Below are 23,618 nucleotides of genomic sequence, written 5' to 3'. Positions count from 1 at the left end.
TTTATCTTTCAAAGGGTGTAAGATAGTTGATTGTTTGAGAAATTTAAATTATTCGATTTATTCTGTTTTGAATTTCGTGCATTGTATCTTGTCAAGCAATCCCGTTAACGGGATCCGAACGGGAAGGGGTATCTCCAACAGGTTCCTTTACTAAGCAGTTCAAAGATAAAACACAGAGAGATGGAAAAGCTGCATTATTTTGAGTTCAAAGCAGCCTTGAGTAGCTTTCCCTTTTGTGTATAGTCAATGAGACATAAGCCTGACTTCAAAAGCCGGCAGATTAATCTTCTCCCCTTGTTTCAGCGTTGAGTCATTTCTGCAAATATAAAAAATACTACTGGTGAGTAACTGCTCTCTTTTGGAGGAAAAAGAGCCACTGGTTTAACCCCATCTGAATACAAATAAGAAAGACACATCCATTCCCTCTGCAGTCGGACACACAGGTCTACACGAGCAATGCAGTAGCTGCTACCTGCCAACTTCTGACTTCCCTAAATAACATATTTTGCACGTTGAGTGGCTTGGCTTGAGTGAGGCTCACTGGTGGGACCTTGAGCAAACAAAAAAAGAATACATTTCTACACCCAGGCTAGTCCTTTGTGACCAGCTGATTAGATACAATGCGGCTAACGCCCTTATATTTAGACTGACACCAAGTCTGCATCGATAAATGGCTTTCCAGAAGGTGTATCCCCACGGCGGCTACCATCACATTAGGCTCGCTTGCTGCTTCGCGTCATGGGGAGGGAGTAGAAGAGAAGAGTCATAAAATGTTGATGATGAGCATCATCCCACAAATCATATAGTCACACTATATGTTATGTCTCTCCAGCTTGCTTTTACACTGGGTAAGGTGACAAACTCCAAACTTGAGTTTGAATGTTCTTCATAGCCACTGTGCGAGTTCTTCTCATTCTTCCTCCATTACAGCCATTCACTCAGAGGTTGAGTCCAAAATGGCACCCTATTTCCTACATAGTGCACTACTATTGAGCAGAGCCCTATGGTCAAAAGTAGTTCACTTTATAGAGAAAGGGGTGCAATTTGGGACGCACACTCATTCTGCTATGCTCTGCCACCCGGCACCCCCCTGCCACTCCTCCACTCTAGGGGCAGGCCACTGTCACTTACCCCTATACGTCGGTGCTGCCCATCTGGGCTTGTCAGAGCGCATCTCATCTCCCAAGCTAAGCTGGCAGAAAATAGCCCCGTGGAGAAGAGGGAAGGATGGGAGGGAAGAGAATGAGGGATGCCAGGAGCTGAATTGTCTTCCAAGGGAAATGCAGGTAGTCTACTTTTCATAGGACAATGTATGATGATGAGACCAAGAGTGCATGCACTCACTTTCTGTCTCAGATGTTTGTTATAATTACATTTTGATGCAGTACAGTTTGTTCTGGGGGGCATGTGTAACTAAAAAACCTGTATGTATGGCCAAAAATATCTTTAGAGCCCCAAAAAATGAACCAAGGCAATGCCCTTATTTAGAACCTAAAAATAAGCAGGTAAATACTGCTTTGAGTTTGACTCAGTCTAGGAGTATCAGTTATAGAAGTTATCTAGGTTGCTCTTCTTTTTCGTGTGTGCAATTTACTTCTCAATCAAAAATGATATTGATTACATGTGTAATATGAATGTAATTGCTTAGAATGATTATTCTCATGAGATGTTTTCCAGAGCTATGAAAAAGGACAAAATATACAGTACCAGACAAAAGTTTGGATACACCTACACATTCAAGGGTTTTTCTTTATTTTTACTATTTTCTACATTGTAGAATAATAGTGAAGACATCAAAACTATGAAATAACACATATGGAATCGTGTAGTAACCAAAAGTGTTATACATATTTTAGATTTTAGATTCTTCAAAGTAGCCACCTTTTGCCTTGATGACAGCTTTGCACACTTTTGGCATTCTCTCAACCAGCTTCACCTGGAATAATTGTCCAACAGTCTTGAAGGAGTTCCCACATATTCTGAGCACTCGTTGGCTGCTTTTCCTTCACTCTGCGGTCCAACTCATCCCGAACCATCATCTCAATTGGTTTGAGGTCGGGTGATTGTGGAGGCCAAGTCATGTATGCAGCACTCCATCACTTTCCTTCTTTGTCAAACCCAAAATCTCAAATGTGGACTCATCAAAGGACATATTTCTACCGGTCAAATGTCCATTGCTCATTTTTCTTGGCCCAAGCAAGTATTTTCTTCTTATTGGTGTCCTTCAGTAGTGGTTTCTTTGCAGCAATTTAACTATGAAGTCTCCTCTGAATAGTTGGATGTTGAGATGTGTCTGTTACTTGAACTCTGTGAAGAATTTATTCGGTCTGCAATTTCTGAGGCTGGTAACGCTAATGAACTTATCCTCTGCAGCAGAGGTAACTCTGGGTCTTCCTTTCCTGTGGCGGTCCTCATGAGAGCCAGTTTCATCATAGCGCTTGATGGTTTTTGTGACTGCACATTTTCTGGATTGACTGATCTTCATCTCTTAACCTCTTACATCTAGACGTTCCGCTAGCGGAACACCTGCTCCAATATCCAATGATGGGCGTGGCGCGAATTACAAATTCCTCAAAAATACAAAAACTTCAATTTTTCAAACATATGACTATTTTACAGCATTTTAAAGACAAGACTCTCCTTTATCTAACCACACTGTCCGATTTCAAAAAGGCTTTACAGCGAAAGCAAAACATTACATTATGTCAGCAGAGTACCCAGCCAGAAATAATCAGACACCCATTTTTCAAGCTAGCATATAATGTCACAAAAAACAAAACCACAGCTAAATGCAGCACTAACCTTTGATGATCTTCATCAGATGACACACCTAGGACATTATGTTATACAATACATGCATGTTTTGTTCAATCAAATTCATATTTATATCAAAAACCAGCTTTTTACATTAGCATGTGACGTTCAGAACTAGCATACCCCCTGCAAACCTCCGGTGAATTTACTAAATTACTCACGATAAACGTTCACAAAAAACATAACAATTATTTTAAGAATTATAGATACAGAACTCCTTTATGCAATCGAGGTGTCCGATTTTAAAATAGCTTTTCGGTGAAAGCACATTTTGCAATATTCTGAGTAGATAGCCCAGCCATCCCGGCTAGCTATTTAGACACCCACCAAGTTTAGCCCTGACCAAACTCCGATTTACTATTAGAAAAGTTTGATTACCTTTGGTGTTCTTCGTCAGAATGCACTCCCAGGACTGCTACTTCAATAACAAATGTTGGTTTGGTTCAAAATAATCCATTGTTATATCCAAATAGCGGCGTTTTGTTCGTGCGTTCAAGACACTATCCGAAGTGTAAATAAGGGTCACGAGCACGACGCATTTCGTGACAAAAAATTTCTAAATATTCCATTACCGTACTTCGAAGCATGTCAACCGCTGTTTAAAATCAATTTTTATGCAATTTTTCTCGTAAAAAAGCGATAATATTCTGACCGGGAAAGCGTGTATACGTACAAAGAGAGAGAAAATAAAAGCATGGGATCCCCTCGTGCACGAGCCTGAGTCTCACAGTACTGTGACCAGCCACTATCCAAACGCGCTAATGTTTTTCAGCCAGAGCCTGCAAAGCCACGATTCAGCTTTTTGCCGCCTTCTGAGAGCCCATGGGAGCCGTAGGAAGTGTCACGTAACAGCAGAGATCCCCTGTATTGGATAGAGATAATCAAGAAGGGCAAGAAATGGTCAGACAGGGCACTTCCTGTAAGGAATCTTCTCAGGTTTTGGCCTGCCAAATGAGTTCTGTTATAGTCACAGACACCATTCAAACAGTTTTAGAAACTTTGGAGTGTTTTCTATCCAAAGCTAATAATTATATGCATATTCTTTTTTCTGGGCAGGAGTAATAATCAGATTAAATCGGGTACGTTTTTTATCCGGCCGTGAAAATACTGCCCCCTAGCCATAACAGGTTAAAGTAATGATGGACTGTCGTTTCACTTTGCTTATTTGAGCTGTTCTTGCCATAATATGGACTTGGTCATTTACCAAATAGGGCTATCTTCTGTATACCACCCCTACCTTGTCACAACACAACTGATTGGCTCAAATGCATGAAAAAGTTAATTTGTGGAATTTCTTTCCAAGGCATACCTGTTAATTGAATTGCATTCCAGGTGACTACCTCATAAAGCTGGTTGAGAGAATGCCAAGAGTGTGCAAAGCTGTCATCAAGGCAAAAGGTGGCTACTTTGAAGAATCTCAAATATAAAATATATTTTTATTTGTTTAACACTTTTTTGGTTACTACATGATTCCGTATGTGTTATTTCATAGTTTTGATGTCTTCACTATTATTCTACAATGTAGAAAATAGTAGAAAATAAAGAAAAACCCTTGAATGAGTAGGTGTCCAAACTTTTGACTGGTACTGTATATAAAATAATGTTTAATTCAATAACTCACAATTACTCAATGCGCTTATTTTTTTATCATTATAGTAAACATAATACATGTACACTAGTTTCTGACACACTTCAGTCTTAGCAAATATAATTTATTTACTGGAGGTGGTATACACAACCTAACAAGCATTACAAACACACAAAACACAACATCACATTGAACAACAACAGTTCAAAATAATCTCTTGAATCCCAACATTGACAGAACTGCATTTGAGAACATATTCTTGAACAACAGTTCAAGTTTTGACTTTCAAACTGAAACATATCTCAATCAAAAAGGGACAAATTCCAGTTAATGAGAAATGTAGTTAAATCGGTAAGATACCTCAATGGGTACAGCACAACGGGTAGGATATTCACATACCAGCCAGTCAGTACTACATTTAAATCCCTTGATTATTATGACACCATTAATGTCCATTAAATTATTACACCAATACACGCATTGCAAAGTCCATGAATTGGCACTGGCAATCTATGTGTCACTCGTGCTGTTTTAGGGGAAGAGAGAAACCCAATCCAATACTATTGATTCACAGATTCCTGTCACCACTCTCAGTTGCCTCAAAATCCGTCAAACTAGTTTCAAACCTGTGACCTCTGCTGAAAACTCAACCCTGGAACAGAAAGATCTGGGGCCGCATGTTAAGTGTCTCAGAGTAGGAGTGCTGATTTAGGACAGTTTAACCTTTTCGATCACAATACAGTGCCTTCAGAAAGTATTTACACCTCTTGACTTTTTCCACATTTTGTTGTGTTACAGCCTGAATTTAAAATGGATTAAATAGAGATTTTTCCACTGGCCTACACACAATACAGCATAATGTCAAAGTGGAATAATGATTTTCAAAACATTTCTAAATTATACTGAACAAAAATATAAACGCAACATGTAAGGTGTTGGTCCAATGTTTCATGAGCTTAAATAAAAGATCCCAGAAATGTTCCTTCCAATTTTGAGCACACATTTCTTTAAGTCCCTGTTAGTGAGCATTTAACCTTTACCAAGATAATCCATCCACCTGACAGGTGTAGCGTATCAAGAAGCTGATTAAATAGCATGATCATTACACAAGTGCACCTTGTGCTGGGGAAATAAAAGGCCACTAAAATGTGCAGTTTTGTCACACAACACAATGCCACAGAGGTTTCAAGTTGAGGGAGCATGCAATGAGCATTCTGACTGCAGCAATGTCCACCAGAACTGTTGCCAGATAATTTCATGTTAATTTCTCTACCGTAAGCTGCCTCTAACATCATTTCATTTTTCAATTTGTCAGTATGGCCAACCGGCCTCACAACCACAGATCACATGTAACCATGCCAGCCCAGGACCTCAACATCCGGCTTCTTCACCTGCGGGATTGTCTGAGACCAGCCACCCGAACATTATGAAACTGAGGAGTATTTCTGTCTGTGATAAAGCCCTTTTGTGCAGAAAAATGTATTCTGATTGGCTGAGCCTGGCTCCCAAGTGGGTGGGTCTATGCCCTCCCAGGCCCACCCATGGCTGCGCCCCTGCCCAGTCATGTGAAATCCATAGATTAGGGCCTAATGAATTTATTTAAATTGACTGATTTCCCTGTACATCAGTAAAATTGTTAATTGTTGCATGTTGTGTTTATATTTTGTTCAATATCATTAAAAGTGAAAAGCTGAAATGTCTTGAGTCAATAAGTATTCAATCCCTTTTTTTTATGGCAAGCCTAAATACGTTTAAAAAATATATAAAATAAACAGACATTGAATATCCCTTGGAGCAGCTGTGAGAGGTGAAAACTGAGGATGGATCAACAACATTGTAGTTACTCCTCAATACTAACCTAAATGACAGAGTGAAAAGAATGAAGCCTGTACATAATTAAAATATTCCAAAACATGCATTGTTTGCAACAAGGCACTAAAGTAATACTGAAAAAATGTGGCAAAGCAATTCACGTTTTGTCCTAAATACAAGGTGTTACATTTGGGGCAAACCCAATACAACATATTACTGAGTACCACTCTCCATACTTTCAAGCATAGCGGTGGCTGCATCATGTTATGTGTATGCTTGTAATCGCTAAAGACTGGGGAGTTTTTCACGGTAAAATATAAATGGAATGGAGCTAGGCACAGGCAAAATCCTAGAGGAAAACCTGGTTCAGTCTACTTTCCACCAGACACTGGAAGATTAATTCACATTTCAGCTGGACAATAACCTAAAACACAAGTCCAAATCTACAGTCGTGGCCAAAAGTTTTGAGAATTACACAAATATGAATTTTCACAAAGTCTGCTACCTCAGTTTGTATGATGGCAACTTGCATATACTCCAGAATGTTAGGAAGAGTGATCAGATGAATTGCAATTAATTGCAAAGTCCCTCTTTGCCATGCAAATGAACTGAATCCCCCAAAAACATTTCCACTGCATTTCAGCCCTGCCACAAAAGGACCAGCTGACATCATGTCAGGGATTCTCTCGTTAACACAGGTGTGAGTGTTGACGAGGACAAGGCTGGAAATCACATGTTCATGCTGATTCAGTTCGAATAACAGACTGGAAGCTTCAAAAGGAGGGTGGTGCTTGGAATCATTGTTCTGCCTCTGTCAACCATGGTTACCTGCAAGGAAACACATGCCATCATCATTGCTTTGCACAAAAAGGGCTTCACAGGCAAGGATATTGCTGCCAGTAAGATTGCACCTAAATCAATCATTTATCGGATCATCAAGAACTTCAAGGAGAGCGGTTCAATTGTTGTGAAGAAGGCTTCAGGGCGCCCAAGAAAGTCCAGCAAGCGCCAGGACCGTCTCCTAAAGTTGATTCAGCTGCGGGATTGGGGCACCACCAGTACAGAGGTTGCTCAGGAATGGCAGCAGGCAGGTGTGAGTGCATCTGCACGCACAGTGAGGTGAAGACTTTTGGAGGATGGCCTGGTGTCAAGAAGGGCAGCAAAGAAGCCACTTCTCTCCAGGAAAAACATCAGGGACAGACTGATATTCTGCAAAAGGTACAGGGATTGGACTGCTGAGGACTGAGGTAAAGTAATTTTCTCTGATGAATCCCTTTGTTTGTTTGGGACATCCAGAAAAAAGCTTGTCCGGAGAAGACAAGGTGAGCGCTACCATCAGTCCTGTGTCATGCCAACAGTAAAGCATCCTGAGACCATTCATGTGTGGGGTTGCTTCTCAGCCAAGGGAGTGGGCTCACTCACAATTTTGCCTAAGAACACAGCCATGAGTAAAGAATGGTACCAACACATCCTTGGAGAGCAACTTCTCCCAACCATCCAGGAACAGTTTGGTGACGAACAATGACTTTTCCAGCATGATAGAGCACCTTGCCATAAGGCAAAAGTGATAACTAAGTGGCTCGGGGAACAAAACATCTATATGTTGGGTCCATGGCCAGGAAACTCCCCAGACCTTAATCCCATTGAGAACTTGTGGTCAATCCTCAAGAGGCGGGTGGACAAACAAAAACCCAAACTCCAAGCATTGATTATGCAAGAATGGGCAGCCATCAGTCAGGATGTGGCCCAGAAGTTAATTGACAGCATGCCAGGACAGATTGCAGAGGTCTTGAAAAAGAAGGGTCAACACTGCAAATATTGACTCTTTGCATCAACTTCATGTAATTGTCAATAAAAGCCTTTGACACTTATGAAATGCTTGTAATTCTACTTCAGTATTCCATAGTTACATCTGACAAAAAAATCTAAAGACACTGAAGCAGCAAACTTTGTGGAAATCAATATTTGTGTCATTCTCAAAACTTTTGGCCACGACTGTACACTGGAGCTGTTTACCAAGTAGACAGTGAATGTTCCTGAGTAACCGAGTTACGGTTTTGACTTAAATCTGCTTGAAAATCTAAGGCAAGACCTGAAAATAGTTGTCTAGCAATGATCAACAACCAATTTGACAGCGCTTGAAGAATTTTAAAAAGAATAAGGGGCAAATGTTGCACAATCCAGGTGTGAAAAGCTGTTAGAGACTTGCCCAGAAAGACTCACAGCTGTAATTGCTGGCAAAGGTGATTCTAACATGTGTTGACTAAGTGGGTTGAATACTTATGTAATAAAGATATACTGTATTAGTGTTATTTTTTACAAATGTTAGTATTTTTCTTCCACTTGACATTACAGATTATTTGTAGATGGATTTAATTGTACATTTTTCCAACCATTTTAATCCCACTTTGTAACAACAAAATGTGGAAAAAGTCAAAGGGTGTAAATACTTTCTGAAGGCAATGTCTATACGCTTAGTAGAACAGGAGGGCTGCTGCTGATCCTACATCAGCACTCTTACTCTGGGGGCTTGCGACATACTGGGAAGCTAGTCATTACTTTAATTTTGCACACCACAAGGCAATGAAAAGTAACAGGCAGCTTTGCACACCATCATATAGACTTGGGCTGAGTCCCAAAATGGCACCCTATTCCCTATATAGAGCACTATTTTTAGGCTCAGGTCACCTTTATAGGTCTTGGTCAAAAGTAGTACACTATAAAGGGAAGAGGGTGCCATTTGGGATACAAACCCTGCATCACGTATGGTTAGCAGCACTGATGAGCCATAGAATGGGTTATTCCTCCAGCTTGATTTGGGGCAGAGCAGTAATTACCACCCTTTCAAATTAAAAGCATCACAGGCTAATTATAGCACAAGTTTATGCATGCATATAACCTGCGAAAAATGTAAATGATCACAATCAGAAATGGTACCCATTAATAGTAAGTAAGGAATTCTGATCATTTTCTGTAACTGTGTGGACTGAATAAAAAAAGAATAGGACAATTGAACTCAGAATTGCTGTAATGGGGACACTGAAGTGACATGAACCTTTTTGTATTTATCTTTTGACACACAGGGCAATGACAAAGAAACTGATTGAAGAAACTCCAGTTTTTCTGAAAGAAATAGAACTACCCTCGCATATCTAGTGACCGCACCGCATAGCAACCTTTCACATAAATACATGATAATAGATTCTCTTAATTGTCAGTTAGAGGAACCCTGTTCTTAAACGACTGCTACATTTGAATGAATAATGCATGTTTTAGTCAGCATCTTTAGAAAACTGCCAACATATTTTCCTGGACACACTCTTTGAAAGCTTTATCTGCCTTGAATTAATATCTCAAATAATCTAGAAGGGGAAGAATTAATTATCCATGGGCCACAATAGTTCAAAACGATAAATGGCAAATATTAAAGCCTCAATGAAGCACAAGATAATCCAAATCACAACTAATAACACATAATTAATGGTACTGTAGACTGGTGACCATATTTTCAAATTCACTTTGGTTTCTCTTAAAGGGATACTTCGGGATTTTGGCAATGAGGCCCTTTATCTACTTCCCCAGGGTCAGATGAACTCATGGATACCCTTTTTATGTCTCTGCGTGTGGTTTGAAGGAAGTTGCTAGCGCTACTAGTGTTAGCGCAATGACTGGAAGTGTATGGGTATCTGCAGCAAGCAGGCCTGGGCAACTCCAGTCCTCGGGGGCCTGATTGGTGTCACACATTTGCCCCAGCTAACGCACCTGACTCCAATAATCAACTAATCATGAGCTTCAGTTAAAAACGCAATTAGTTTAAATCAGGTGTGTTTGCTAGGGATGGGGGAAAAGTGTGACACCAATCAGGTCCCCGAGGACTGGAATTGCCCAGGCCTGAAGCAGATACCCAGCTAGCAGACACCCATAGACTTCCAGTCATTGTGCTAATGCTAGTTAGGATTGGCTCGCGAAACTACTTCTAACTTCCTTCATACTGCACGCAGAGGCATAAATATGGTACCCACGAGTTCATCTGACTCTGGGTAAGTAGAAAATTGCCAGAATCTCACAGTATCCCTTTAAGGTTTTGGCAACATTCTGCAATTATGTAAATTGCCAATTAGAAAGGCAACATGACAAAGCTACAACTTTGTGCAGGAGGGTAGGCTAAGCCACAAAGGTGTGATTTATCAGATAACTGTATAACAAATCACAAACCAATCAAATAAGTATGAAACCAAGACCAAGTCATCCTAAAGTCCCACCTGGGCTTTGCTGAAAACCTACATGACATACTCAAATAAGTACAGGTATAGATAGGTTCAGTGTTTAAGACTAATAAAAAAACATACATTAATTTATACTATACATTTTTGCTCAGAAATAAGTATATTAAAGAAATTCCTATATCTCAAAAATACATGTTGTATAGCACTTTCTGCAGGTACAGACAATGCATCCTTAAATCGTGACTCATGTATTCCTGCATCCCATGCTAAATGCCATTGAATGTCTACTGCATTCCACTCTCCTCTGTGTGAGGACATGGTTGTCTCATCAAACAGCAGTCTCTCATCCTAGATACAGATTACATCATATCAACTATCCTCAAATTGGAGACTATCCTCAATCACAGATGTTCCTTTTAAAAAGAGATTGAACAGGATCTTAAGCACTTACAAATTCGGAACATATCATACGAATTTCAGGAAACATACATTTATTGTGCAGGACGTAACATATCATACAAAATGAATGACGTCGTATACAATTGTGCACCATTTTCTGGGACCCATTTTGGCTCGTGAGCGCTACTTTCAAAACTACTGGCTGAAATTATACAGAACCTTTCTAGCATCACCTTCAATAATCCACAGCCCCAATATCTGATCATCCGGAACAAGCAGTCACATACTTCAAACTGTAAATATCAACTCAAATTATGTCCTGCACGTGAGTACATCTGCAAAGGGCCCCAGGAGGTTTTTATTAAAGATGCAGCGCACCCACACCAGGTACGTCGTAAAGGGTTTGATGTTTTCAGAAAAGGTATAGTTCTGGTGGGGGAGAATATAAGGCATGTACGTGTTCTCTCCTTGCTCCTGGATCCACACTTCATACTTCACCTCCCTGACCTTCAGGTACTTGAGGTTCCAGGGGATTTGCCACGACACAGTCAGCTTAGCCTCGTTGGTGGCCTGGACCGACGTCTGGCACTGGGGCTCTCTGACCTGGCCTGGGTGGACCGTGCTGGCAGGCTTGGCCTTCTTCAGGTTGGGCTTGGTTTTCACTGTCGCTCTGAGAGCCTCTAGTAAAGAAGGGATGTCCACTATGGTGTCCTGGTAGATGCGATAGAGCCACTCAGGGTTGCGGCAACACAGGTGTCTGGGCACTTCCTTACTGGCCAGGATGTGGTCCTGCTCTTCCTTATCCAGGTGGGCTATACCTCCCTGCTCCCAGGGCCTCTCTGGGTAGGCCACAGAGTTCTCCTCCACCATGTTCCTCCAGGCCACATACTGCAGGTCCATGCCTGGTAGAGAGGCCAGGGTTTTGTAAGGGGTGTACTGCTCTGGGTTGACCGCATAGGGGAAGAGCTCCACTACGATGGCCCCCCGTGAGAGGAAGAGAGAGGAGACCAGCTGGGCCCCGTGCATGCTGACCAATATGGAGGCCCCGCTGATGACCTTGACGATGCTGGGGAAGGTCTGCTCCTCCAGAGACACCGTCACAGCTCTCATCTGGAACTCCTGCGCTAACGCCAGGATCAGCTCTGCTTCGTTCAGGATGAGTCTGTTGATGGAGCGACTGAACACTACGATGTACTCATCCTTTTCCTCCACTGGGCTCTCCTCTCCTCCTAGCGTGGTGATATTGAGCTTCTCCATCAGCGATGAGGAAAACTGACGGATCTCGTTCCCAGAGACCAGGATGTTGGCTTTGGGGCCCTGTGGCTGGACAAAGCCGTACTGGTACCATGTGGTCATCTTGGACAAGCCCACGTAGGACTTTGTGAAGCACATAAGTTTGCCAAAGTTCCTCAGCTGTTCTTTGAGAAGTGGCTGCTTGCTGCTCAGCAGGCGGTAGAGGTCAAAGTGTGCGCCCTCACTCCAGCCCTCCATGAAGACCAGGCGGGCCTCATCGTCCAGGTCCGAGTACTGCTGCATGGTGTAGAAGATGGGAAGCAGGTCATCGTGGAACACGTGCATCAGATTATCCGGATTGAACCGGTTGAGGATGAGGGCGACGTCAGGGACGAACACAGGCTTGGGCATGAACTTGAGGGCAGCTGCGGGCAGTTCCAGGAAGTTGAAGTACTGGGTGTTGTGATCCTCCACAGAGGACAGGTCCAGCAGGGCCGGCTGGAAGCGCCGGGGCCCCAGGTTGGGCAGCATGAAGGAGGAGTTGCTGTGGAAGAAGACAAACTCTTCGGCCTCGGTGCAGTAGCACAGGTAATCGAAGCGGCAGATGCGATCAGTGTGCATCTTGCCGGTGCAGACCATACGGGTGCCATACTCTTGGAGGGCCAGCAGAGCAGTGTGGTAGTCTATCCGGGCCTGGGACAACTCCTGGGACTGGCGGGTCAGCTGCAGCTCCTCCTCCAGTACTGCAGCATGCTCGCTTAGCCTCACGTACTTCCAGAGCAGTGCTGCCACCACCGACACCAGTAGGCCGTTCAGAATGGCCGCCACATTCATCCTGCAGCTCGCCGCACGCATCACAGCTCCACGTTCAATTTGATCTCTGACCTCACACGCATGCTCTGTCTCCCGCTAGCCAGGTGCTGATACACCTGGAGAGGAGAGAGAGAGGGGGTGGGGGGAGAGGGAGAGAGATTATTTTTAGCATATTACTGATATCATGTTTCCAACTGAACATAATATATTTCAGACTTTCCAAATTCAAATTACATTCAAACTCAAAGTAATCATATAAATAATATCAAACAAAGCGCAAGACTATTATTTAAAGTGCTATTTATGAAGGTCTACATACCGGTAGAACAATTTCAATTTTAGGGATCAAAGCATGGCTCAGAGCCCCTTCCCTTGGAGAAGCCTTTGTCTGTGTCCCAAATAAAGGGATACTCCGGGATTTTGGCAATGAAGCCCTTTACTTACTTCTCCAGAGTCAGATGAACTCGTGGATACCATTTTTATGTCTCTGTGTGCAGTTTGAAGGATGTTTCTCACTAGCGTTAGCTCAATGGCTAACTAGCGTTAAGGCAATGACTGGAAGTCTATGGGAACTAACAACACTAGTTAACATTGGCTCGCAATACTACCTCTAACTTCCTTCATACTGGACACAGAGACATACAAATGGTATCCACAAGTTCATCTGACTCTGGGGAAGTAGACAAAGGGCCTCATTGCCAAAACCTCAAAATATTAATTTTAAGTGCACTACTTTTGACCAGGACCCATATGGCTCTGATCAAAAGTACTGCACTCTATAGGCTAGGGAAAAGTGTGCCATTTGGGACGTATCCTTTGTTTACCTTGGTGGATAAGCACAGGCTTTCCTAGAACCTCAAATCACACTCCCCTCCTGGTTATGTCTTGATGAATGACATTGTGAGGATAGAAAGGGGAAAAGAAAAGTTCCTCTTAAAACTACACTAATCTGCATATTGAGAGAACAAGTGAGTCATGTGGTGAGACAGACTCTCTGAGTCCCAAATGCTATTCATTAGTCCAGGACCCATAGGGCTGCAGTAAAAAGTAGTGCACTATCTTGGGAATACAGTGCCATTTGGGATCCCAAGCAGCTGCTTCCAGACTAAGGGGGTAAATAGTCATCTAAAGGTTAACTGCTACAAGAACAAATGTTTCTATAGGCTAGCCTCTGCCTGGGATACTATAAATATCACTTTTCATAATAGAGATAAAATAATAGAGATTAAAATAATATAATTATTCCAGTATAAAAAAATTGAGGGTGTGTAAATAACATACAGGTTTGAGACTTAAATAATTAATTAAAAATATGCTTTATATCACCATAACTTAGCAATACTCAAAAAGAAGAGTCAAGAGAGTTAGCGTAGTCATTGGCATCTATAATATGCATCAGAATCTACAGACTATCTCCCTAACCTTCAACTTTGGGCTGCAGACACTAAATACACTTCCTTCCTCTCCCTGGAGACAGAATGACTGTCTGCAGTAGGCTTGGTCAGTATACTGTATATGCCGTATTCCAGAGTATTTGGTAATAGCCACAGGATGGTTTTTCAATACCATTGAAACTATTTATTTTTAATATAAATTTGAATATTTTTAGCTACTTTAAGTAAATACCTGCAGTCAACTTGTGCAGTAGGTTAGGAAATAAAGCAGATCACGTTCTTCATTTCACCTGTCAGATTATTTTTCATTATGAAGTTTAGGCCTACCGGTAGTCCCCAGTCACGTTTGGTTACAAGCACACAACAAGAGATCGGAGCTTTGTGAGCACGCGCCAGGTGATCTAGTTAAAGTATGGAATTCACAACTAAATGTTTGCCAGCTAGATATCGTATAACTATTAAAGGACAACTACACCCAAAAACGATCTTTTGGTATTTGTTTCATTAGTCCATTGTTGATATAGTCCCAAAATGTTTTGCATGTCAGCGATCAAGGTTTCAAGATATGTAACTTTCAAAATACAGAAATCTGGCCCGTATGATGAATTTTGCATCATTTGATGCTGCGATTTGCAGCGCTAAATGCTCTACAGTTGTGCATTTGGTTTTCTAATTTAGTAGTTCGTTATCTATTAAAATGGAAGTATCAATGAACATGATTGTGGGAAATTAATTAATACTCAGTTTGTCAGGCGGGGTACCACGAACCGCTAGCAGCATTTTAGCCACAGACTTATGTGCTAGCCATCTAGTCTATGTTTTATAAATGTGCAATGAGCATAAAAATATGCATTTATATAAGGAATTGGCAACTCATTTTCATTCTGAGAATAGGCATCTTACAGGTAGGCCACTATTTATTATGATTTTTTTTATTTCAACATCTAAACTAAATGAACAGGATGTTGTTCAAACAGTTGGAGGCGGACAGGAGAGTGTATTCATAAAAGTTCAACTGTTCAACAGTGCCTTCGGAAAGTATTCAGACCCCTTGACTTTTTCAACAACAAAAAAATCCACATCAATCTACACACAATACCCCATAATGACAAAGCAAAAACACCAGTCTCAACGTCAACAGTGAAGAGGCGACTCCGGGATGCTGGCCTTCTAGGCAGAGTTGCAAAGAAAAAGCCATATCACAGACTGGCCAATATAAAGAAAAGATTAAGATGGGCAAACGAACACAGACACTGGACAGAGGAACTCTGCCTAGAAGGCCAGCATCCCGGAGTCGTCTCTTCACTGTTGATGTTGAGACTGTATGTTCATCTCTAGGAGACAGAACGCAACTCCTTCCTGAGTGGTATGACGGCTGCCTGGTCCCATGGTGTTTATACTTGCGTACTATTGTTTGTACAGATGAACGTGGTATCTTCAGGCGTTTGGAAATTGCTCCCAAGGATGAACCAGACTTGTGGAGGTCTACAATTTGATTTCTGCGGTCTTGGCTAATTTCTTCTGATTTTCCCATGATGTCAAGCGAAGAGGCACTGAGTTTGAAGGTAGGCCTTGAAATACATCCACAGGTACACCTCCAATTGACTCAAATGATGTCAATTAGTCTATCAGATGCTTCTAAAGCCATGACATAATTTTCTGGAATTTTCCAAGCTGTTTAAAGGGACAGTCAACTTAGTGCATGTAAACTTCTGACTAGAGGTCGACCGATTATGATTTTTCGGTACCGATTAAATCGGCCGATTTTTTTAAACATGTATTTATTTATTTGTAATAATGACAATTACAACAATACTGAATGAACAGTTTTATTTTAACTTAATATAATACATCAATAAAATCAATTTAGCCTCAAATAAATAATGAAACATGTTCAATTTGGTTTAAATAATGCAAAAACAAAGTGTTGAAGAAGAAAGTAAAAGTGCAATATGTGCCATGTAAAAAAGCTAACGTTTAAGTTCCTTGCTCAGAACATGAGAACATATGAAAGCTGGTGGTTCCTTTTAACGAGTCTTCAATATTCCCAGGTAAGAGGTTTTAGGTTGTAGTTATTATAGGAATTATAGGACTATTTATCTCTATACCATTTGTATTTCATATACATTTGACTATTGGATGTTCTTATAGGCACTTTAGTATTGCCAGTGTAACAGTATAGCTTCCGTCTCTCTCCTCTCCCCTACCTGGGCTCGAACCAGGAACACATCGAAAACAGCCACCCTCGAAGCATCGTTATCCATTGCTCCACAAATGCCGCGGCCCTTGCGGAGCAAGGGAACAACTACTTCAAGGTCTCAGAGCGAGCGCCGTCACCGATTGAAACGCTATTAGCGTGCACCCCGCTAACTAGCTAGCCATTTCACATCAGTTACACCAGCCTAATCTCGGGAGTTGATAGGCTTGAAGTCATAAACAGTCCAATGCTTGAAGCACAACGAAGAGCTGCTGGCAAATGCACGAAAGTGCTGTTTGAATGAATGCTTACTAGCCTGCTGCTGCCTACCACCGCTCAGTCAGACTGCTCTATCAATATCAAATCATAGACTTAATTATAACATAATAACACACAGAAATACGAGCCTTAGCTCATTAATATGGTCAAATCCGGGAACTATCATTTCAAAAACAAAACATTTATTCTTTCAGTGAAATACGGAACCGTTACGTATTTTATCTAACGGGTGGCATCCCTAAGTCTAAGTATTGCTGTTACATTGTACAACCTTCAATGTTATGTCATAATTATGTACAATTCTGGCAAATTAATTACGGTCTTTGTTAGGAATAAATGGTCTTCACACAGTTCGCAACGAGCCAGGCGGCCCAAACTGCTGCATATACCCTGACTGCTTGCACGGAACGCAAGAGAAGTGACACAATTTCCCTAGTTAAAAGAAAGCCATGTTAGCAGGCAATATTAACTAAATATGCAGGTTTAAAAATATATACTTCTGCATTGATTTTAAAGAAAGGCATTGATGTTTATGGTTAGGTACACATTGGTGCAACGACAGTGCTTTTTTCACGAATGCGCTTGTTAAATCATCGCCCGTTTGGAGAAGTAGGCTGTGATTCGATGAGCAATTAACAGGGACCGCATCGATTATATGCAACGCAGAACACGCTAGATAAACTAGTAATATCATCAACCATGTGTAGTTAACTAGTGATTCTGTTAAGGTTGATTGTTTTTTATAAGCTAAATTTAATGCTAGCTAGCAACTTACCTTGGCTTCTTGCTGCACTCGCGTAACAGGTAGTCAGCCTGCCACGCAGGCTCCTCGTGGAGTGCAATGTAAGGCAGGTGGTTAGAGAGTTGGACTAGTAACCGGAAGGTTGCAAGATCGAATCCCCGAGCCGACAAGGTAAAAATCTGTCGTTCTGCCCCTGAACAGGGCAGTTACCCCACCGTTCCTAGGCCGTCATTGAAAATAAGAATGTGTTCTTAACTGACTTGCCTAGTTAAATAAAGGTAAAAAAAATTAAATATTTAAATCGGCCACAATCGGTGTCCAAAAATGCAGATTACCGATTGTTATGAAAACTTGAAATCGGCCCTAATTAATTGGCCATTCCGATTAATCGGTCGACCTCTACTTCTGACCCACTGGAATTGTGATACAGTGAATTATAAGTGAAATAATCTGTCTCTAAACAATTGTTGGAAAAATGACTTGTGTCATGCACAAAGTAGATGTACTAACCGACTTGCCAAAACTATAGTTTGTTAACAAGAAATTTGTGGAGTGGTTGAAAAAGGAGTTTTAATGACTCCAACCTAAGTGTATGTAAACCTCCGACTTCAACTGTAGATATTCCATTTTTTTTTTTAAATCAGCCGTTTCCAGCTACAATAGTCATTTACAACATTAACAATGTCTACACTGTATTTCTGATCAATTTGATGTTATTTTAATGGACAAAATGTTTTGCTTTTCTTTTAAAAACAAGGACATTTCTAAGTGACCCCAAACTTTTCAATGGTAGTGTATGTAAACGTCATATTTCAGTTCATTTTTATTCTAAAAACCGTTTTTTTTTCTGTCATTATGGGGTATTATTGTGTGTAGATTAATGAGGAATTATTATTTTTAAATATATTTTGGAATAAGGCGGTAACGTAACAAAATGTGGAAAAGATCAAGAGGTCTGAATACTTTCTGAATGCACTGTAGATCCAAGTTGGCTGACTTTAAATATAAAAGATTCACTGGCTACTCACTAGCACGTAGGCTTGCGCTTTAGAGATTTTTTATGAAACCGTGTTAATTTTCTATAATGCCTGCTGCCTGCTACCAGAAGTTGGTCATTATTAGTGGATGTGCATTGTACATTATTCTGGTTAAATTTGTAACAAAAAGGGCATTTTCGCTTTGAAAGCCAGATCAGTGACTTTTATACCAAAAAAGCAGGTTAAACTATTTTGATAAATAAACCTACCATGCCTTCTAATATTCGTTTTGTGCGTGCAGAAAACTGTGAGTAGCATTTTTTTGTTACTTTTATAAAACTTTATGAGCTGTGATATCTGTCCTGCAAACAGTTTGTCAGAGACTGTATAAAATGTTTGCATGCGCTAGTTTGCATTTGACTAGCAATCGCTATGGTATTTTCCATGTACTTGTTAGCATTGCTAACCTTGGGATTAGAAGCTCGGTGGGGTTTGAAAATAGTGCCCCTTGTGTGCAGTGCCGGTATTACCGAATATCCCAGGATGGCACAAGGTTGGTTTGAAGGTAGGTCAATCTGGATACCACCCAAGTCTACCTTGCAGCCAAGCCTATCCATCCTTCAATCCCAGGTTAAGTAAAATAAGTTTAACCCTACCTCAATGCCTCTAATGCTTTGAGCAGCAGACATTATGGAGCACAAGATTCATACAGCAGACATCATGGAAACATAATGAACGGTCATTGCCACTTCCAACACACATTTGCACAGACACACATGCACCTCTGATTTCTTCATTTTTTCCTTGGGTCAAATTGCTCTATCCTAAAAACTCCTTGAGAATCCTCCTTTGCCACTAGCATCCCCAGAGAGTAGCCATCCCCCCACGGTCTTCCTGTCTCTCTCTCTCCTCTCCACACTGAGATCATAATGAACTCCAGTATCTCTGGCCTGACTGTCTAAATCCCAAATGGCACACTATTTTCTATTTAGTGCAATACTTTTGACCAGGGCCCATTGGACACAGCCAACCTTACACTCTCCTAAAGCCCCGGACTCTATCTCCTCTAACAGCCAGCCAAGCCAAGGGCCCTGGAGGAAGAAGCCAGACTGAACAAAGACATAATGGCTCCATCTCTCCCTCCCTGCTCTCTCTTTCACTCTCTCTCTTGCTGCTCTCATTCTCTCTTTCCAAATCTGCTCTCATATGCTGCAATAGAGGCAGGCTAAAAAGTCCTCAGGCTATTTTGACATCCAAATACCTAGGCTACAATATGTCAGTGGTAGTAGTAGGCTCAGTCTTTGTGGCAATACCCTGCAGTTTTAGCTAAGTTACAGGAAAAAGATCAGTTACACAAGAGCTTTTTCCACATGTTTTCATAACGACTTGAGATTTAGTTTACCAAAAGAGCATGATACTAATTCAGGTGAGAAAAGTCTTGGGGAAGCCCTTATCTCCATCTATCGATACAATATGATAGCAATGCAGACGTACTGGTACTCATAATACTCATATGTGAACTGCACTACATTTGAAGTTAAACTGAGTGAAGCCCATCGTTCATTTGTCATCCAAACTCGGGCCTCCTTTTTTCTCCTCTCCTCAAATGTTTGACTTGGATCGCCATTCCCAAAGGGCACTGGCAGAGGAGACAGGTTTGGTTAACTCAACTTTGCCCACTGATCCATATTGTACTGACAGGGGGCTAAAGCCCATAATTAGACACTGCTGGTGACCTTGACAGTTGGGCCTATAGGCTTCATGACCTGGGTGTCATCAGGAGGACAAGGTTCTCCCAAATGGCACCCTATCCCCTTTACAGTGCACTACTTTTGATGTGACCTGATCAGAAGTAGTGCACTACAAAGGGAATAGGGTGCCATTTGGGAAGAAACCTCTGGCAGTCCCTAAAAAAATTAATTACCTACATGGTTCCTCTAAAGTTTGACCAAGCCCCCTACATGGGATTTAGGTCCAGAAATTACTTCTAAGATTTTAAATGTACCTGTATAGGCTGATAGCACAAACTCCTCAGCTTTCCCAAACCCCTCGGCTTTCCCTTTTAGCCTACCCATTTAACCAATTCCTACAAGTGTTTAAGTTGGTATGCCATTCAGACAATACCACTTCATTTTTCTAATAGGCTAATAGTGCTCAATGCATTTTTTTGCTGCTTAAATGTCACAGCATGAAGACCTAAAGCAGCATTGCCCTCCAATCCATGAGGACAAGGGCAATGGTGCCAGTGCCAGTGGTGAGCGTTAATTCTCCTCGATGCACACAGGCGGCCCACAGGGATACGTGCAGGGCCTATTGCAATTCCACTGTGCCAAGTACTGAAGGGCATTCCAAAGGTCAGCCTGCCTCTGTGATAAATTAGCAGGCAATTCCATGGCAGCATCTTCAGCTAACACTGCACCAAGCCGTTGAGGTTTCAGGCTTGAGATTGAACGTTTTTGTGAGCGAAAATGTGAATCAAACTCCACTGCTCAGCTCTCCAGTGTTCTCCCTACAGAGCAGGGATGCAATCGGGTGAGGGACATAAAAGTTTGTTTTTTTGGCACTGCTTGGGGGAAATGCAGGTTTTAACTAATTAAACAACAAAAGAATATGATCTACATGCTCATTCTGTGTGTGTAAAATAAAAAGTGGTTAATGTGAACCTAACTCACAGCAAAAAAATGTAAAGAAAGCAATCCAAGGTTATTTGTTGCCTAGACTTTACTGCAATGACACTCAAGTCTTGAGAAAAAAACAATACACTAATATTGCAGTTAGCCATGACAGCCTTTATAATAGAAGGCTTGTGACCACACACATCTAAATATTGCACTTGGGAAAACAACATCTTGAAGTAGAACTAGAATGAAACAAACAGGCATTCTATTTTTGCTCAAAAGAATTGCCCACTATAGTAGACATCGATCAAGTGCACAAGGCTACATGTGTGCAAAAATAACGTTCACTGAGTAAAACAAGTAATAATCCCCCTCACTCACACACACAAGTGTTACTGTAAAGTTCATCACAACAAAAGCAATATCTTTGGGCTACACTGCACATTATTACATTTTACACTTTCTGCTTTTGGACATCTGTTCTACAATGTGCCAGGAGAGCATAATACCCTTTGTTGGCATAATTGAGCTCTTTCAGGCAGAGAGTACACCTGGCATACCCCTTTTATCCACTGTATTGACGAAGTGAGAAAAAGGGAAAGTGTGTGGTGTTCCTTTCACCTCTATAGCGGCATCCAGCTTAAGCCAGGCCCAGCTCCAGCAACACTTGATCCCTGAATCCACTTGTTTAACAAGCAATGCCTCATTTTCACCTAATTCTCTCATTCTGAACATTAACCACATATTGTAGAGGGAAAACATTAGTTCACAGATAGTAGTTAGTTCATTAGCTTTGCCAGGGTCCAGTAAGCAACTAACGGGTTATAACTTCAGGAACAGTGTGCTGAAAAGCCCCCCCCTGCCAGAATCCCCCCCCCCCCCCCCCTTCACATGAACACGCACACACTTAGTTCTTCATTGCTGCGACTTGCTTGCTAGTTGAGATTTCTGATCACGTTCGGCTGCGTTTCATTACATTTTTTATGTCGGTTTGATCGCGGGGGAGGCACTAGTAATGTCTGCCGTTTTCAGTTTGGCTATTTGTTTCAAGTGTGTTAGTCTATAAATAAATCTCTGCCAAAATTTGTCATCTCTCCCATGTCTTATTCGACTAGTAGTTGTTCTGAAATGTTTATTTCTTGCCTACATTTTACTCCCTCCTCTATGTTTAATATAACACACATACATTAATTATTAATTGGGACTGCAAGGCCTGGCACACTTCAGAATCATTTTTGGTGACCTATCATGCCCTCTGATGTGTACCACAGGAATTATTAGACTCTAGTCACAAAAGGAAGTGATTATTTCAGCAATAATATTTTTCAGAGCCCTCTACTGTTCTCTCTACCCATCCCTCAATCCCCCATCCCATCGTGCTTTTCCCTCTTATGGCTTTTCCTACATTGTTTTAAACTTTTTCTGTTTTAGTTTTTAAGAATGTAGGTACAATAATAATAATACAATTTGTACTCTGCGCGAAAAAGTTCAAATATATAAGTCAACATGCATGCATAATCACAGTAAACTGTTAAAATAATAGAAAAAAAAGAAAAAAGAATAAATGTATAATAATATAATAAACAAAACTATGACAATGTGCCTCCATGAAGAATCCCCTCCCCAGCACCTCCACCATCCCCATCAACCTCCCCCACCCCTCAACCACAATAATGATAATAATAGAAATTAAAAATATATATATACCAAGATATATATATATATATATATATATATATATATATATATACACACATACACAGTACATATACATATGCACAGGACACTCAACGTATCTCTTATCTCTTTTCCTACATCAGATATACACGTGACATTTTCACCTGGATGACAGCACATAATCAGCAAGATGGAGATGCTCTTCATCCGAGGGAATGCCTGCCCATTCTCAGATGTTAGATAATGATGATCACATAATTTACATTCCAGCCCTTGTCAGCTCCAGATTTGACTACTTCAACTCACACCCTGCTGGAATCCCTGCCTTCTCAGATTCCCCTCTGTTATTAATCTCTATATTGTAATCAATAAAGTGTTCCAAAATGCTGTACTTTTATTAACATATATGTTCAGATCATTCCTGAGAGAGAAGGGGTGTAATATCTCCAGATGGGCATTTGGTACCCTTCCTCACCCATGCCAACAAGATGTTACTTCTTGTGGGGTCTTTGCCTTGAAAGTAAGTATGAGAGTATAAGTAATGTACAATTAACCTACTGAAAGTATACTGACTAAAAGGCAAAACAGAACTGTCAAATTATATTATAGCTGTGTCGTTGTATACTTGCGAATTAGAATCTTAAGTGTAACATAATTTTGTTGGGGAAAACTGAAATGCCCACCAAATTTTTTCCCCAGTATGCTGAATGTGTTCTGAAGGAGGAGTCGATTGTCTTTTCAAATATGGACAAAGATGTTAACATCATGAGAGACGAAATAGCAGTCACTCTCCTCCAAAACACCCATATGTTGAATTTCTAATTTAATATAATTGTAGATTTAAAAAAA

The 23,618-nt window shown here is 41.0% G+C and overlaps 1 protein-coding gene across 2 annotated transcripts in view; it reads right to left on the bottom strand.

Annotated features, from left to right (window-relative positions):
• Window positions 1-4,505: 4,505 nt before the first annotated feature.
• Window positions 4,506-23,618, bottom strand: part of LOC106605419 (protein O-linked-mannose beta-1,4-N-acetylglucosaminyltransferase 2) — a 34,418-nt gene continuing 15,305 nt past the window's right edge. For both annotated transcript variants that reach the window (XM_014201055.3, XM_014201054.3), the window contains exon 2: window positions 4,506-13,001. In XM_014201055.3, coding sequence (XP_014056530.1) covers window positions 11,152-12,927 — 1,776 coding nt within the window. In that variant the 5' untranslated portion in view covers window positions 12,928-13,001 and the 3' untranslated portion in view covers window positions 4,506-11,151. The remainder of the gene's footprint in view (window positions 13,002-23,618) is intronic.

The sequence above is a fragment of the Salmo salar genome, chromosome 05, assembly GCF_965601325.2.
Source record: "Salmo salar chromosome 05, fSalSal1, whole genome shotgun sequence".
Classification (NCBI taxonomy): Eukaryota; Metazoa; Chordata; class Actinopteri; order Salmoniformes; family Salmonidae; genus Salmo; species Salmo salar.
Note: the sequence above shows the minus strand (reverse complement) of the source record. Positions and strands in the feature narration are given on the sequence as shown.